Source organism: Suncus etruscus, chromosome 13, assembly GCF_024139225.1.
Source record: "Suncus etruscus isolate mSunEtr1 chromosome 13, mSunEtr1.pri.cur, whole genome shotgun sequence".
NCBI classification, from domain to species: domain Eukaryota; kingdom Metazoa; phylum Chordata; class Mammalia; order Eulipotyphla; family Soricidae; genus Suncus; species Suncus etruscus.
This window is the reverse complement of record NC_064860.1, coordinates 97,940,815-97,957,916: the sequence shown is the minus strand read 5'-3', so window position 1 is coordinate 97,957,916 and position 17,102 is coordinate 97,940,815. Positions and strand designations below refer to the sequence as shown.

Below are 17,102 nucleotides of genomic sequence, written 5' to 3'. Positions count from 1 at the left end.
CACTGTTCTTTGGACCAGGTCACTGGCTTCACCTTGCTGACGCCATAGGTCGGGTACCCATGCCGGGGAGGGACTCAACTCAGCACGGCGAACCACAGGGTCAACCGCACCACAGCTCTGAGTAAACGGGCACAACCTGGCAGACGGGCAGGCTTTAATCCTGGAGGCAGCATGCAGACCCCACCACACTGTCCTCACCCAGACCTCACTCTTACTCCTGGTAACCCCATAGGTCAGAAGCCCCCCGAGTCTGGTGTCTGGTGGTGGTGGTGGTGGTGGTGGCAGCGGCTGGGAAGGGGCTGCCATGCCCCCTAGGTGCCCAGGACCCAATTCCTCCAGCTGAAGGGTGAGTTGGCACCATGAGTGAGCGTCCGGATGGGTGGGGGCACCAGCTCCCAGCGCCCAGCCTCCGGGTCCTCCTCACAGCAGCACATGCCCAGGGCGGGGATCTGGAGGGGCAGAGAGATGCACATCAACATCCCAGGGTGGTGGAAACACCTCACCTCCCACACAGCGTTGTCCCCACGGTACACTGTCTGAACCCTCCAGGACTAGATGGAAGGACAGGCAGCAGCATGTCAGAGCCTTAGGGGTCATGTCAGGGGAGTCAGAGCCTTAGGGATCCCTAACAGTTTTGGGTACTTCCCTGAAAACCCAGGAACTCCCAGCAGGAGGGATTCATGTGGGCCCAGCTGGCCAGTGTGCCAGTGTGCCTGCCCACCTGTCCATGTAATGCCCCAACGCCCATGTGCTTAACCCCAACAACAAAACTCAAAAAAGGAGTGGGTGCAGTCCACTGTGTAAGCTGCTGTGCTTACAGTGTCCCAAGTTCTATCCCCAGCACCCTACATAGTTCTTGGAACCTGGCTAGGAGTGATCCCTGAGCACAGAGTTAGGAGTCAACCTTGAGCACTGACGGGTGTGGCCAAACACCCCATGGCCCTGCCACCAGCCCGAACATGCTGTGCCGAACCAAAGATGGAACCCTGAGAGTGACCCCCTGCACAGAGAGCCAAGAGTAGCCCCCAAGCACTGCTGGGTGTGGTCTAAAACCACATCACCCCAACTCCTCTTGCTTATGGGACCAGGGGAGCCTGATGGGGTGGGCAGCATTGATGGGGGGATATGGGGGAACTAGGACCCGTGTCCTTTTTGTTGTTGTTGTTATTTTTGGGCCACAACTGGAAGTGGTCAGGAGTTACTCCTGGCTCTGAGCTCAGACATCATTCCTGGCTCAGGGGACCATATGGTGGGATGCCGGAGATTGAACCCAGGTCTGTCCTGGATCAGCCATGTGCAAGGCAAATGCCCTACCACTGTGCTACCACTCCAGCTCCAGGGACCCGTGTCATTTCTGCTTTCAAGCCCTCCTGTGGGATTAAGACCCAGGACCAATCCCTGTTCTGTGTTTGGCTATCAGCTCTGAAGTCACAGAAGTGGGGATGCCCAGGGTTGCTCTGAGAGGGGCCAGGCTCTGGACATCTGAGACCAGCATGTTTTGGGGGGGGGTACATGGTTTCCAGCACAGGCCCAGGGCCTGGGGCAGTGAGGGGGCATGGTTTGGGGTCCAGCCCGTGAATCCAACCACCGTCCAGGAACTGCTATCCCTGCTCCCTTGGGGGGGGTCCTGCTGTTCACTTCTGCAGTGACCCTGACAGGATGGAGCCCGGGCAGGACTGTTCCCCACTGGTGTTTTCTGTCTACTCCACAGTCCTCCAGGCAGGGTCCATGAGCTGGAAGGAAGATTGGAAAAGTCTGACCCAGCCTGAGATGATGGGGAGACAGGGTAGACCCCAAGTTCTTCCTAGACTGGTGACTCTGCTTGTGAGTGTCCATGAGTCTGGCCTAGTCCCTTGTGTGCTCTTGGGTAACCCTGAGAACATACTGTGCTCCTTCCCATCCCTTGGGTCAACCCCAGTGCCCCTGGAGTCCCCCCAGGCCTCTTGCAGCCTGCTGGGCCCTGACCAGGCCCTGTCCTGTCCAGGAGAAGGGCCTGGGACGAACTGAGAGCTCAATGGCCAGCACGGGTGCAGGGAACACAGACCTTTCTCACCAGCCGGGCGAAGTCGGCACAGTCTCTGGGGGGCAGGCAGAGCAGTGGGCGGGTGCAGGAGTCGAGTGCCGAGCTGTGAGCGACCACAAGGGTCACGCCTGCTGTGGGGACAGAGGAGGGGCCATCAGGTGTGTGTGTGTGTGTGTGTGTGTGTGTGTGTGTGTATGAGTGCCTGTGTGCATGTGTCTGTGAGCATGGGTCTTTGTATGTGTCTGCGTGAGTGTGTGTCATGTATCTGCGTGTGTCTGCAAGTGTGTGTACATGTGTGTCTGTGCATGTCTTTGTGAGTATTTGTGTGTCTGTGTGTCTGTGTGTGGTGGTCAGGGCTTTCCTGAGTTCATTTTTTGGAGGGCCACACTCAGCAGTGCTCAGGACTCACTCCTGGCTCCGTGCTCAGAAATCACTCTTGTGGCTGGAGAGATAGCACAGCAGGAGGGCGTTTACCTTGCACACAGCCGACCTAGGATGAATGGTGGTTCAAATCCTGGCATCCATATAGTCCCCCAAGCTTGCCAGGAGCAATTTCTGAGCGCAGAACCAGATGTGGCTCCCTCCCCCCAAACAAACAAACAAAGAAATCTCTTCTGTTTGGGGGACCTTAGCTCCACAGTCTCAGCAATTTTATAAAAACAGAAGCACTTTGGGTCAGTGAGATAGCATGGAGGTATGGTGTTTGTCTTGCATGCAGAAGGACGATGGTTCAAATCCCAGCATCCCAAATAGTCCCCTGAGTCTACCAGGAGTGATTTCTGAGCATAGAGCCAGGGGAAAAAAAATAAAAAAAGGAAGCACTTTTGTTCTTATTCCATGGAAGGGGCCCCCTCCATGGTGGCCATGCTCTTGGGGGAGAACCCCAAAGTCGGTGTAGGTGCCACTGGCACTCGCTCTGCTGTGCTTTGCTCTGCATCGGTTTCCCTCTTTGGGGTGCCTCCTGATTGTGCAAAGCTGGAGACTCAGCACTCACTTTGGGATGTCGGAAGAGGCCCCCATGAGCCCCGAGTCCCACAATCCTGAAGGCAGTGGGGGTCACCCTAGGTGTAATGCCCAGAGCAGCCGCAGGAGACCCCAGAGGCTAGAGGGAATTCTGGAGACTACAGGGGACCCCGGAGCCTCAGGAGGGGATTCAGTTCAAAGAGGGGCTGGGGGAGTCGTACCCATCCCTGCTCTTTGGAACTGGAGGGTGCTTACCTTTGGGGGCGCTGGAGACCACCTGCTCCATGATCAGTGCACACCGACCCACGAATTGCTCATAGCTCTCAGCTGGCAGGAGCGAGGAGAGGGGGAACGTGGGCCTGAGGGGGAGATGACAGGTAGGCGGCCCAGGTCCCACAAGGGTGCGTTTCTGTGGAATATTCTAACATGGTTTCCAGAGTGACCCACGGAGAAAGTCGCCAGCTTGGTTGCTCTGGAGCTAGCATAGGGCTGGGTGCCTCTGACCCTCTCTCTGCTCTAGCCTGTCTGCGAGAGACCCAAAGGCCCTGAACTGCAAAGCTGGGGTCCCCTCTTCCCGCAAGCCCAACCAGGCTGTTCACATCTACCTGGAAGTCTGGTCATCCTGGAAACCTGTCCCCAACACCTGTCCTGTCACCTCCTCCCAGGCCCCACAGCAGCTCAGCTCCGAGTACCCCTGTCCCTTGAGGGGCCCACCTGTAGTCGGTGCTGACACTGAATCCCGCCTCCTTGAGCTCGTCCGGACCCATGAAGTGGGGCAGGGCCCTGCCCACCTCCCATTTGGTCCACTCGAAGAGTCCAGGCTCCACGTGGATCCTCACCGTCCTCTCCAGCCGGAGCTCTGGGTCCAGAGGGCACAAGCACCGTCAGCCTGGGCACCCACCTGCCTTGGCCAGGTTCTCCGAGCCCCCAGTGTGTGACTTGGGGACATGGGCATCTCCTGGACACCCCTTGAGCCAGACAGGCTATGGCAGGAGGGTGGAAGGGGCCTGAACCTTCTGGAACCTTCTGGATCCTTGCAATGGACCCTCTCCAAGAACTGGACCAAAGGAAGAACTAGAAAATCAGTCCCCCTTCTCTCTACTCTCTCTTTTTTGGGGGCACATCCTGTGCTACTTAGGGGTTACTCCTGGCTCTGCACTCAGGAATCACTCCTGGTAGGCTCATGGGACCATATGGGATGCTGGGGATTGAACCCTGGTCAGCCGTATGCAAGGCAAATGCCCTTCCTGGAGTGCTATCACTTTGCCCCCCACCCCATCTTTCTTTTCTTTTGGAGGTAGTTAGGGCTTCATCCAGCAATGCTCCTGGTCTTGTGTTCAGGGATCACTCCTGGCAGGGCTCAGAGGACCAAATAGTATGGCGAGGATCAAACTTGGGTTGGTCATGTGCAAAGAAAATGCCTTAATCCCGGTCGAATGTTTCAGTCCAAGATCATCTTGTTTGGGTGGAAGAAAAAGGAAAGATACCTTCACACGGCTATGTGTGTGTGTGTGTGTGTGTGTGTGTGTGTGTGTGTGTGTGTATTATTTCCTAGATTGACATTTGGTTGCAGACCTGCATCTCTCCAGTGTTTTGGCTTTAGAATCTGAGGATTTAATTCTATAGCTGGGGAGAGTTCAGGGCTTGGAATGTGTATGCAAGAAACTCACTTGGAGTGGTCAGAATAGCAGGCCTCATGCGACCAGAGCAACAGAACAGCGGGGAGAGCATTTGCTTTGTATGCGGCAGACCTGGGTTTGATCCCCTGCATCCCACAAGGGATCCCCCAAGCACTCCAGAAATAATTTCTGAGCACAGTCAAGAATAACCCCTGAGCACCTATAGGTGTGGCCCCAAAACCAAATAAACAGAACAGGTGATGAGGTGGGGTTCATCTGAGCATGGGAGGGCCATGCCTAGGACAATGGTGGGTGGTCAGGATCCTGCATCCCCATGGGTACTTGAGAGCGGAGGCCAGGGGGATCTGAGAAAGGGGCAGGCTGTCCCCAGACAGGGGCTCATATTTGGGGGGCCTCAGCCTGCAGGCACTGTGGGAGGAAGTGGGGATTCAGAGGGAATCCCGGAAACCTACTTCCCCCATCATGAGCATGTGATGCGTGCTCTGGTTCCATGTGGTCAGTCAGGAACGGGCAGACTTAGCAGCCCAGCAGCCCAGGGAGAAACGGGTCCCACTGCCCTTGTGCTGCTGCCCTGCGTTAGGAGCATTCTGAAGCAAATGCCAAGAAGGGGATCAGCCACAGCTGCTGTCAGGGTCCACCACCCCTGGGGCGCTCCAGGCGGAAGGAGGTGTGGTGCTCTAGGTGTGAGTTGAGGCGCCCCAGGTGTGAGACGAGGTGCTCCATGTGTGAGGATCAATGCTCCATGAGTGAGAGTAGAGCTCTAGGAATGAGACATAGTACCCAGGTGTGAGGTTGGTGCTCCAGGAATAAGGCATAATGCTCCAGGTGTGAAACATGGTGCTCCTTGTGTGGAGAGTGGTGCTCCAAGCATGAGGTGCTATGCTCCGGCCAGTCCCATTATTTCCAATCTGGGCCTCTTGCCTTCTTGCTGGGGCCCCAGCTACCTCGCTCTTGACTTTATCTGACCCCTCACTTGGTCCCAGTGCTCCGGCTTGGCTGGTCCCCAGCTTCCTCCTCCCCATGTGGTTCCTGCTGCCTCTCTAAGGCCACACCTTCTGGTGGGGCCAGGGGAGCACTTGGGGGCACCTCCTGCTTCAGAAGGTAAATTTTGGGGGGTGCTGTGGGGTGCCCGTGAGCTTAAGAACCTCAGTTCTGGGGTTTCCTCCCAGAACTTTCTGCATTCTCCCAGGGTGGACAGGGCCTTGATGGTTCCGGCCTTCTCTCAGCCCCACCAGGCCCTGCTGCTCTGGCTTCTAGTCCCTTCCCGCACCCTGGGTCTGACCATACAGGGACTGACCATGCAGGTGGGCTGAGATGGTCGATGACACAGGGAGTGGCCCTCACTTCCTGCCTCTGAGCAGGGAAGGCCAGTGGGTGGTGCTGGACAGCCCCAACCTGCACTGGGCCAGCGCTTCGAGCTCTGGGGTTCCTGCATGCCCCTGGCTGAACTGCCCCAGCTGGCCTTGCCTGCCCCCCATACCCCACCTCACTCACGCACCATCCAGGATGTGCTGGGCCGTCTGCACGCAGCGCAGAGCCGGGGATGTGAAGACCGACGTGATCCTGACGCCGTTGTCCCTCAGGGCTTCCCCTGGGAAGGAGCAGAAGTTAGGGCTGTCCCCTCTGTGGCCCTGTCCTGGGATACCCCAGTCTCCACCCCAACTCTGGGGCCTGGAATATGTGGGGACAGCACCCGAGGGCAGGTCACGCTCTGGGCAGGAGGAGGAAGTCTCGACAGGGACCAAACACACAGCCAGTGCTTAGGAGATGGGCTCAATGCTTCCTCTTGGCTTTTGTTTTGGGGCCACACCCGGTGGAGCTCAGGGCTCACTCCTGGCTCTACACTCAGGAATCACTCCTGGCAGGCTCAGGGAACCCTATGGGATGCTGGGGATCTAACCAGGTCTGCTGTGTGCAAGGCCGACACCCTCCCCGCTGTGCTGCCATTTCGGCCCCAGGTCGGAGGTTTCTGATCCCCAAATAGGCCCACATGAATCCGGGGTGATGCTGGAAGGACTGAACACAGGTCTGCAAGCAGGAGGCGGAGTGATCTCTGAGCACTGGGCTGAGTGTAGTGTGGCCCCAGACAAACAAACAAGCAAACAAAACTCCAAGAGCTAAAACCCAGATGAACTCAGCGACCTCTTTTGTCCCCCCAATTCAACCTCTTGGCACTGGAACCCCATGATGTCAAACCGGCCCAAAGCGACGGCTCTGGGATGAAGTCAGAGAATGCGGTTTCCTGTTTCTGAACGCTTCGGGGTGCGCTGGTCCCCGCCGCTGTGGGTTCTTCCTGCCATCTCCCCTCTCTGCCCTCCTCTGCCTCCCCTCCCTGGGGCGAGTCTCTATTTCCTTTTACCAGCTGTGTGATCCGGACCAATTGCTTTGCCTTTGCTGTGCCTGCCTCCTCACCAGAAGTGGGCATAACTCAGGGGGCTCAGTACCTGCAGGGAAATCTCTGGGATCCTTCTGGTCTGCCACAGTGTCCCCCTAAAGTGGGCAACAGCCCTCCTGGGGAATGTGTGCAGATGGGGACCATAGGGGCTGACCAAGTCTCAGGCCCCACTGGGAAGATTTAGTCCCAGTTTTTTTTTTTTTTTTTTTTAGTTTTGTTTTGGTTTTAGGCCACACCCAGCAGTGCTCTGAACTTAGATATCACTCTGGCAGGCTCAGGGAACCATATGGGATGTCAGGAATCCAACCTGGGTCACTTGCATGCAAAGCAAAGGCCCTTCCTGCTGTGCTCTCTCTAGCTCAGGCCCCACTCCCAGACACTTTTCCCGGCAGTCTGGGGCCTCCTGGGACGAACCTGCCATCCGCGCCTGGAAGCTGCCACAGGAGGACAAGGGGGGGTCGTTTTCAAAATCCTGGAGCCCCCGACTCCGGCGGGGCAGGCTGCTGGGGAAGTTGAGGTCTGGCCGGTAGTACTTCCCTGGAGGGGGGAATCAGTGGTGTGTCAAGGGTGGGGGACCGGACTGGTCCCCAATGCAGGATCTGCTTTCCATTTGCTTGTTCGGTTTGATGCAAGGGCCATATCTGGTGGTGCCCAGGGCTGATTCCTGGCTAGGCTCAGGGATCATTCCTAGAGTGCCTGAGCACCCTGTGGGGTGTTGGGGCTCGAACCCGGGTCGACCATCTGCGAGACGACTGCCTGACCTGCTGCACTACTCTAGCCCCACATGTGGAGTGTTCCCAAGCTGCATTTTCTCAGGAGCAGAAAATTAGGGTTCAGGCTCCCAATTCTTATTGGAGCCTTATTATAAGTCACCCTTATGCCCCCCCCCCCCAGAGGCCCAGAAGGCTCTTTCCAGAAAGTCTGATGGCTGCCTTGGGTTTTATTAGTTTCTCTCTCTCTCTCTCTCTCTCTCTCTCTCTCTCTCTCTCTCTCTCTCTCTCTCTCTCTCTCTCTCTCTCACACACACACACACACACCCTTACATACCATGATACTCTCTTGCACATCTCAGACACCACACAACACAGTACCTCACACCCATACACCGCTGACACACGCCTTACACACAGCACACACAGATACTCATACACTTTACATACCACAGTCACCACAGTCACACCTTACACATGCCCCATGTTTCTCACACACACGGGCTCAAAATTACACACATACATGCATACCACCCCACCTCACATACAACACACTTGGAGTCCCATGGATAGAGGTGCCGCCTGCACCCCATCCCCCTTCCCATCCGTCAGAGGAAGGTGCTGGGGAAACAGGACTCGGAAATGGGGTGGGGACCACAGCTTGACTGCTTCTGGGGTGTGGGCTGGGGATGTGACCCACCGTCGGACGTGGAGCACTGCTGCAGCCAGGCCTTCCCGAAGATCTGGTCCACGCGCTCCCCGTGACGCACCACCAGGATGGCCCTTCTCCCCATAGCGGCCTAGACATGGGGGGCAGGATGGAAGCCTGAACCCCACCAGCCTGGCTGTGACCCTTAATCTCTCACCCCTGACCTATTCACCTCTTATCTCTGAACCCTCACCTCTCACCCCTGACCCCTCACCTTTCATACCTATGACCTGTCCCACCTGTGACCCCACCTTGCCCCAAAAGTGACCCCATCTGCTCACACTAGGGATACCCCCTTATCCACCTCATCTTGCCTGAGACACCCTCACTTGTCCCCCCCAAACCTCTGCCTCGTTCCTCCAGCCCCCACCTCATCATTCCTACCTACCCTCACTGCTTCCCCTTGACACCCTTCAGGGAAGGAGCTCCCACCCCTAGGTGTTGCCCTCACACCAGGCCTTATCCCTCATCTCTGGGGCTGCCCTTTGACTGCCTCTGCTACCTGACAACAGGCATTTCTCCAGCTCTGCAGCTGTGAGAGTTGGGGTGTGGTCTGCAAGGGGACCTGCCAGTCCCTGGTGAGAGGAGTGCGGAACACAGAGCCCTCTGAGAGCTCTGCTCCCAGCACGTTCTCCGAGCACCGACAGGAGCCACCATAAGGCCTGACTCCCTAGGCAGGTGGTGACCTCATGTTTGGATCACACAAGCTCCCATGAGAATTGGGGTGATCTCAATGTTGGGGTCACCAGCCCCCATGAGAATCGGGGGACCACTCAGTTGGAGTCACCAACCCCCACAAGAATGGGGACTCCAGGATCTGTGTCCGTGTCTTCAGGCTGCCGGATAGCAGAGCGGCAGGTGCTGGGGGTGAGTCGTGGGGTGGTCCTGGGGGTTTGCTCAAGCCCAGGAGGCCCCAAGGACCTCACCCACCCTTGCCCCTGCTGCCCTGTGTCTGAGCAGCAGAAGCTGCGCCCAAAAGGCCTGGCTAACCCATGGGTCCTGAGGGTGCCCTGAGCCGCCATCACCTGCAGAGCCTGCCCGTCATAGCTGCTCCCCACAGGTTGTGTGGGGGTTTCTCCACTGCGTCTGCTCCTGGCCTCCAAGTCCTTCCCAGAGCTGACCTCTGTTGAGTGGCTAAAGGTGTATGTCCTGTGGGAGGAGAGGAATCTTGGGCAGGTTTGTGATGCTCCCCCATGCTATTCCTGCACCCATCGTCTCTTCAGCACCTCACCTGCTCCACTGAGTGGGAACATGGGACCCCTGAACTCTGAACTCAAGTCCTTCAAAGAAGGTTAGGACAGAAATGCTGATACCTGGGTTCCTGAGCACCCAAGGGCTCGTCCCACCCTTCTGGGGGTCCTGAGCTCATACATCTCCATAGGTACCTTTGACGCTGATGCACAGGCCAAGATACATGCATGGGCTTGATGGGCCTAGCCCATCACACACTAGGCACATCACACAATACACATGTAAGACACACGACACACATGAGGATACAGTACACACCAGGGCACACATATACAGACAAAATAAACATATGCAGACATAGCAATAACATCAACAAACATTTATGTAGCACATAAATGTGAACACATGTGCAGACATTTACATGGAATGAGGCAATGGTCTGGAAGCATGCACAGATGCAAACCCTGTTTTCACATGTGCTCTGGACACTAGCTTGGGCTCTCAGTGTATGTGTCACTCCTGACACTCACCTGTGCCTCACCCAGGCATCACTCTCGCTGACCCGCTCTGTGTAGTTCTCAGGCAGGAAGCCCCGGCAGCCCGTGCGGTGTGAGGTCCCAATTACCCAACCCTCGCTGGCTTCCTCCTGCTGGGCAGGGTCCACGAAGATGAAGTCTCCGGGACTCAGGGCCAGTTCATCCACGTTCTGGGGCCTGTATTGGAATAGGACCCGTAGCGTCTAAAAAAGAGAAAGAACTTTCTATCTCAGTGCTTTGGAGAGAGTTAGAAGTCAGTTGTTGGACTGACTATTCCTACACCAATCCATCTATCCTTCCACACACCCAATCACCCACCCATCCATTTACCACTTACCCACCCATATATCTTCCCATTCATCCATCTATCCATCCACCCATCCATCCATCTAACATCCACACACCCACCTATCATTCCATCTGTCCAGTTATCTATTATCCATCTACCCACCATTATCCATCCATGTGCCCATCCATCTCCCCATCCATTTGTCCATCCATCTACCACACATCCATCTACCATCTGTCCATCCATCCATTAATCATCAATCCATTCACTCACCCACCCATTCATCTACCCATCATCCACCTACTCACAGATCCATTCATCCCTCCATCCCCAACTACCTATTCATTCATCTACCACCCACCCATCCATATGCCCATCCATCAATCTATTGCCTATCCATCTATCCATCCATCCATCCATCCATCCACCCACCCACACACCATTCCTCTGCCCATCTACCCTATTATCCATCCATCCATCCACCCATCCATCTATCCAACACCCACAACCTAACCATCCATCTATCCAGCCATCTATCCACCATCCACCCACCCACTCATTGTCCATCCATCACCCAATCAACCAACCATCCATCCACCTGCCCGTCCATTCACCCACCTGTCCACCCACCCATCCATCCATCCATCCATCCACCCGTAATCCACTCACCCACCCACCTACTCATCCATCCATCTATCCATCCATCCATCCATCCATCCTTTCACCCATATATCTACTCCTCATTGCCCACCATTTATCCACCCATACCCACCCACACACCCACCCACCCATCCATCCATCCATCCATCCATCCTTCCACCCAATATCTACTCCTCATTGTTCATCCATCCATCCACCTGTACCCACCCGCCTAACCAATTATCCATTCATCCATCCATCCTTCCATCTACCCATGCCCACCCACCCACCCATCCATCCATCCATGCATCCTTTTATCCATATATCCACTCCTCATTGCCTATCCATCCATCCATTCATACACCCTTACCCACCCATCCATCCACCCACCCATCGACCCACTCATCCATCTATTCATCCATCCATTTATCCATCCATTTATTCATCCATCTACCCATATCCACCCAACTACCCACCCATCCATCTATCCATCCATCCATCCATCCATCCATCCATCCATCCATCCATCCACCCATCCATCCACCACCTACCTACCCATCCATCCATCTAACCATCACCCACCCACACCCATCTACCCACTCACCCTCCCTCTTTCTCATCTCTGTTGGCCCATCATTTATATTGGCTTGTGCCCCATGTCCCTCTTCTCTAGGACCCATTCTCTACCTGCATTCATTTCCCTTGATTCTCTGAGCTGTGTAAGCTATTTCACACCCACCTTTCTGACCTCCGGTTACTGAAGCTTCTGCCCTATCTCAGAGCACAGGTGCCTGTGTCCTTATCCCGTTGGTGGAGGTGGACCCCACCTGACTCCTGTCTAACCAGGGGTGCAGCCCCAGGGCCCACAGTCCTTCTGGCTAACTCACTGTGTCCACTCGCCTGATAATGCACAAAGCGCATGTCCCGCGAATAGAGCGCAGCGGCCCACTGGCAGCCGAGGCCGGGCTGGAGGGCTCTGGCCAGCTGCTCCAGCGTCCTCTGGTGGTGGGGGTAGAACTTGTGGGCCAGGGTCAGATGAAGCTGTTTGGAGCTTGGTTTCACCATGCAGTCTGGAGGGGTGGAAATAATGCAGGGACATGGGGCTCAGCTCTCCTGTTTGCCCCTAACCCCATGCAATCTTGGGGGGGGCATAAGAGTGGGGGATCAGCTCCCCAATCTGCCCCCTGTTGTGCTCCATCTCCTGTGTGAGTGACCTCTGCTGTCCAAACGCCCAGCCATGGGCTTAGGGTGCCCCAGTCCAGACTGGCCTTGCCAGAACCTTGGGATCTAGAACCAGGCAATGCTCTAGAACCCAAGTGGACATGGTCTAGGCTCCATGGACATTCTTTAGAACCAGGCAATGTTCAAGACCTACGGGCATGCTCTAGAACAAGGCATATGTTCTAGACCCCCAAATACATGCTCTAGACCAGGGGTCTCAAACTCAATTTCTCTGGGGGTCGCAGGAGGCAAAGTCGGGGTGATCCTTGAGTGCAAAGTCAGTAGTAAGCCTTGAACATTGGGTGTGTGTGACCCAAACAACTAAAATAAAACAAAACAAAATAAAAAAAGATTCCTCTAGGGCAGGGCCACAAAATGTTGTACGGAGGGCTGCAAACAGTCCGAGGGCCGTGAGTTTGAGACCCCTGCTCTAGACCCTAAGGGCACACTTTAGAACTAGGCACACACACTGAACCCCAAGGGAACACTCTAGAACTAGGCATATGTGCTGGACCCCAAGGATACTCTAGAACAGGGGTCTTCAAACTACGGCCGCGGGCCACATACTGTATTTATTCCCATTTTGTTTCTTCACTTCTAAATAAGATATATGCAGTGTGCATAGAAATTTGTTCATAATTTTTGTTTTTACAATAATCTGGCCCTCCAACAGTCTGAAGGACAGTGAACTGGCCCCCTGTTTAAAAAGTTTGAGGACCCCTGCTCTAGAACCAGACACATGCACTAAGACCCCAAGGGCATGCTCTAGAACCAGGCTGTGCACCCCAGTGCCTACCTGCCAAATCTGCAGCTTCAGTGGCGAAGGTGACGGCCAGTTCTCGAAGCACGTCAGAAGGGCCATTGGGCACGAAGAAGCCCAGGTAGCTGATGGACGAGTGCAGGGCCAGCGGGAGCGACACAGGGAAGTGTCCTAGCACCTTGTCCCCTGCTCGGCGCAGCGCCTCGTACAGAGACTCCACCTTGTGGTCCTCGCACTGAAGGGCAGAGACAAGGGGCTCACCAGGGGCCCTTTACAGCCCACTGGTCTGGTGTAGGGCTGGGGGCAGGAGAGCTGTGTCCAGGCACCGGGAAACTTCTCCTGGGATGGACTCCTTGTGAGGTGCTCAGTTTGAATGTCTGCCCCGGACTTCCAGAAAACGTCCCCAGATTTCCCCAGACAGACAAGGGAAAGCACCAGCATGCCAATCTGACCTCAGCTGTAGAGAGAGGGAGAGTAGCCTAGACTCAGGGCCACCAGCGTGTGCCACTGGAGAGAGAAATGAAGGCAGCAGGGCACAGGCTTTGATGAGGCCCAGGGTGCCACCTGAGCAATGCCTAAACAAACACCATCAGGTGTGGCGTCAAATCAAAACCCACAAAGCAGCTCCAATCAGAGATGCGTTGGATGAGGATCAGCTGTCTCTTCTATGGGGACACTTGGGGGAAGCTTTAGGAAGGGAAGGGTCAAATAAGTGGGGTTCTGAAGGATCAACAGAATGGAAGCAACAGATCTGTCCTAGTACAGGTGTGGTTTTTACTCCACGACACGAAGCCAGGAGGTGGCCCCCACCCTAGACTGTGTCAGAAAGGTGACCTCGGGCACCTGGGGAAGCACTCACTGTGAAGAAGTCGCAGAGCGTGATGTGGGGGAAGACTTCATGAGCTCGGTTCCGGGAGCACTGGCGCTGGCTCTCCCTCCAGAATGCCTGCAGCTCCTCCAGCAGGGGCCCCGTGGGGCACAGGAAGAGGGCAAACTCCTGGGGGATGGGGTCATCCAGGGAAGGGTCATCGCGGTGGCAGTGCAGCCTGGAACACAGAGTAGCCCCTGGCATCCTCGTCCCGACAGGTGGCTCTGTCCCTGGGGTGAAGACAGCCGGGCACTGCCCACTGCCCAGAGCCACAAGGGTCTCAGGGCAGAAAAGTCTGAAAAACGAGAGAGCAGGGAGAGTCCCCCCAACCCAGTCCTTGGAGGTCGATGGGCCCAGACACCCCCAAAACTTCACACACACACACACACACACACACACACACACACACACACACACACACACACACACCACACCACACCAGACACAGACTTACACACAGAAACACTCAGATACTCTCTCTCCCTGCCTCTCTGCTCTCTGTGTTTCTCTGTCTCTCTCTGCCTCTGTCTGTTCTCTGCCTCTGTCTCTCTCTGTCTCTGTCTGTCTGTCTCTCTCTTCGGTTTTTGGGCCACACCTGGCTGCGCTCAAAGGTTACTCCTGGCTCTGTGCTCGGAAATTGCTCCTGGCAGTCTCGGGGGACCATATGGGATGCCGGGAATAGAACAGGAGTCTGTCTGGCCATGTGCAAGGCAAAGGCTCTACCGCTGTGTTATTGCTCCAGCCCCTGTCTCTCTGTCTCTGTCTCTCTGTGTCTGTCTGTCTTTGCAGCATGAAGGCGATGACATTTTCTTTCTGCTCAGAAAGTTTCGATAGATCAGAGGCGAGAAGATACAGATCCCAGAAGTGCCGAGGGTGGAGAGCAACGAGGGTGGGATCTGTGTCTGTGTGGGTCCAAACAGCAGATCCCAGGGCCTGAGTGATAGCAGAGTGGCATGGCATTTGTCTTGCACGAGGCAGACCTGGGATGGACCTGGGTTCGATCCCCGGCATCCCATATGATCCCCCAAGCCTGCCAGGAGCAATTTCTGAGCACAGAGCCAGAAGCAACTTCTGAGTGCTGCTGGGTATGACCCCCAAACCAAAACCAACCAACCAACCAAACAAAAACAAAACCAAACAGCAGAGCCTCCTGAACCCTCGGACCCAAAGACAGAGATTTAACCTCAAAAGGTGCTTGTCCAGGGGTGACGAACACGCGGCTCTCAAGCCACATGCGGCTCCCAGCCAAAATGAATGTGGCACTTTGCCTCTTCTCATTATTTTGTATACTGTGGCTCTTGGCCAAGTTTGGATTTTGATCTCTCTGAGGAGAGATCTCTGAGTGTGTAGTCCAGCCCCAGGCTGCATCCTCCCATCTCCCATCCCTCGGAAACAACTGCACCGGCAGCAAGGGGGGGGGGGGACGACGACACATGTGTCACATTTTGCTGTTAGTTCTGAGTGTGGAGGACGCAGCACACCCTCACCATCACTGCAGGATTTTGACCCTCACTCAAAATGGCAAAATGCGGTATGTGTTTAATAGATTATTGTGAAAATTATATGCTTTTGTGTGAGTGTTTGTCTATTTTGGCGGTCACTGTGTGGTGTGGCTCTCTGACTCTCACAGTTTAAAATTTTGGCTCTTTGTGTCAAACTTGTTTGCCACCCCTGTGCTAGTCAATTGGAGCCAGAGTGACAGGACAGTGGGGAGGGTGTTTGTTTTGCACCCAGATGACCTGGATTCAATCCCCAGCATCTCATGGGGTTCCCTGAGCCTGGCAAGAGTGATTTCTTTTTTAAAAGCTGTTTATTGATTGATTAATTTTTGGGCCACACCCGGTGACACTCAGGGGTTACTCCTGGTTCTACACTCAGAAATTGCTTCTGGCAAGCTCGAGGGACCATATGGGATGCTGGGATTCGAACCACCATCCTGCATGCAAGGCAAACACTCTACCTGTATGCTCTCTTCCACCCTGCAAGACTAATTTCTGAGCACAGAGGCAGGAGTAACCTCTGAACACCGCTGGATGTGCCCCCCCCCAAAAAAAAAGAGGTCACTCAAGGAGCCAGACTGAGGCATGAACAGGTCGCTGTATGGGATTGGAGTCAGCTGCTCTGGAAGTCCCGGGGCCTGAAGGTCTCACCTGTCCTAGGCACTATGAGCATTTTGGTAATTTCCCCATGGCACAGGTTCCTTCCCACCTCGTGTGGCTGTCACGGGTCCCTCTGCCCTCACCTGTCTACCTTCAGCATGGCTCCGTCAACTTTGGAACCATTTTGAGGTAAAATGTGCCCCAGTGCATACTACAGGCCTTTGTCTGAGTCTGAGGCCCTGTGTGTTTCTTGGGGGGGGGACCCCCTTGTGTTGAGGGTCTCCCTTGCAGAGACCCCCAGTGCCCACTCACCAGTCCGAAGCCTCCTCCACTGTTTTCCTTCCTGTGGCCGCCAGAGCCTTCAGCCTGCGGAGGGCAGAGTGGGGCGCTCAGAAACCCCCCATTTCCAGAGAAATAGGGTGTCCTGCAGACATGAGAGGCCCAAATCCTGGGCCAGGGCTGTCTTGAATCTATAGCAAGTGGAGTGGGGACCCCCATACTGGGATCCAAGCTCTCACTTTCAGTTTAAGCATCCCATGCCAACAAGCCCATCACCCCAACACACGCCTATGTGGGCCCCGGCCAGAGCCAGATGAACCCCGAGTGTCCACATCACAAAGTCTAGAAAAAGGCAGCCCTGCTGATTGGCTTCCCCCCACTGGAAGATGTCTCCCCAACATTGCACGAGCCTGTGGGGGTCCCTGAATGTCTCTGTATGCGCCTCTTTCTTGGGCAGCAGAATGGAGACGGCAGCCCCCACTTCCTCGATCACCTGAAGACTTCTCTCAATTTACCTGGGGGTTCCTTCCAGGTGTGGCCTTGAGACCCCCTGAGCCCAGCCAGATACACTCCCAGCACTTGGCTTCCCACAGCCTCCAGTTTGGGGAGCACTGGAGAGGTCAGCTGTGTCCACCCAATGTCACTCCCACAACGGCTAAGACGAGGCCAAAGGCCAGCAAACAGCAGAGAGGCCTGCCTAGGATGTTTGTGGGAAGCCGGGGTGCTCAGAGCTGGTGCGGGCTGCTCTGCTGTGGGCTGGGTCTGGGGACACCCCAAGGA

General features: G+C 55.5%; 1 protein-coding gene across 1 annotated transcript in view; it reads right to left on the bottom strand.

The window, feature by feature from the left end:
• Window positions 1-311: 311 nt before the first annotated feature.
• UBASH3A (ubiquitin associated and SH3 domain containing A) overlaps window positions 312-17,102 on the bottom strand; it is a 16,921-nt gene continuing 130 nt past the window's right edge. The window contains exons 2-14 of the mRNA XM_049785629.1: window positions 16,356-16,409; window positions 13,936-14,122; window positions 13,113-13,311; window positions 11,996-12,165; window positions 10,162-10,370; window positions 9,466-9,589; window positions 8,432-8,531; window positions 7,436-7,558; window positions 6,125-6,217; window positions 3,701-3,845; window positions 3,242-3,345; window positions 2,045-2,154; window positions 312-449 (exon numbers count right to left, since the gene is read on the bottom strand). Coding sequence (XP_049641586.1) covers window positions 312-449; window positions 2,045-2,154; window positions 3,242-3,345; window positions 3,701-3,845; window positions 6,125-6,217; window positions 7,436-7,558; window positions 8,432-8,531; window positions 9,466-9,589; window positions 10,162-10,370; window positions 11,996-12,165; window positions 13,113-13,311; window positions 13,936-14,122; window positions 16,356-16,409 — 1,756 coding nt within the window. The remainder of the gene's footprint in view (window positions 450-2,044; window positions 2,155-3,241; window positions 3,346-3,700; window positions 3,846-6,124; window positions 6,218-7,435; window positions 7,559-8,431; window positions 8,532-9,465; window positions 9,590-10,161; window positions 10,371-11,995; window positions 12,166-13,112; window positions 13,312-13,935; window positions 14,123-16,355; window positions 16,410-17,102) is intronic.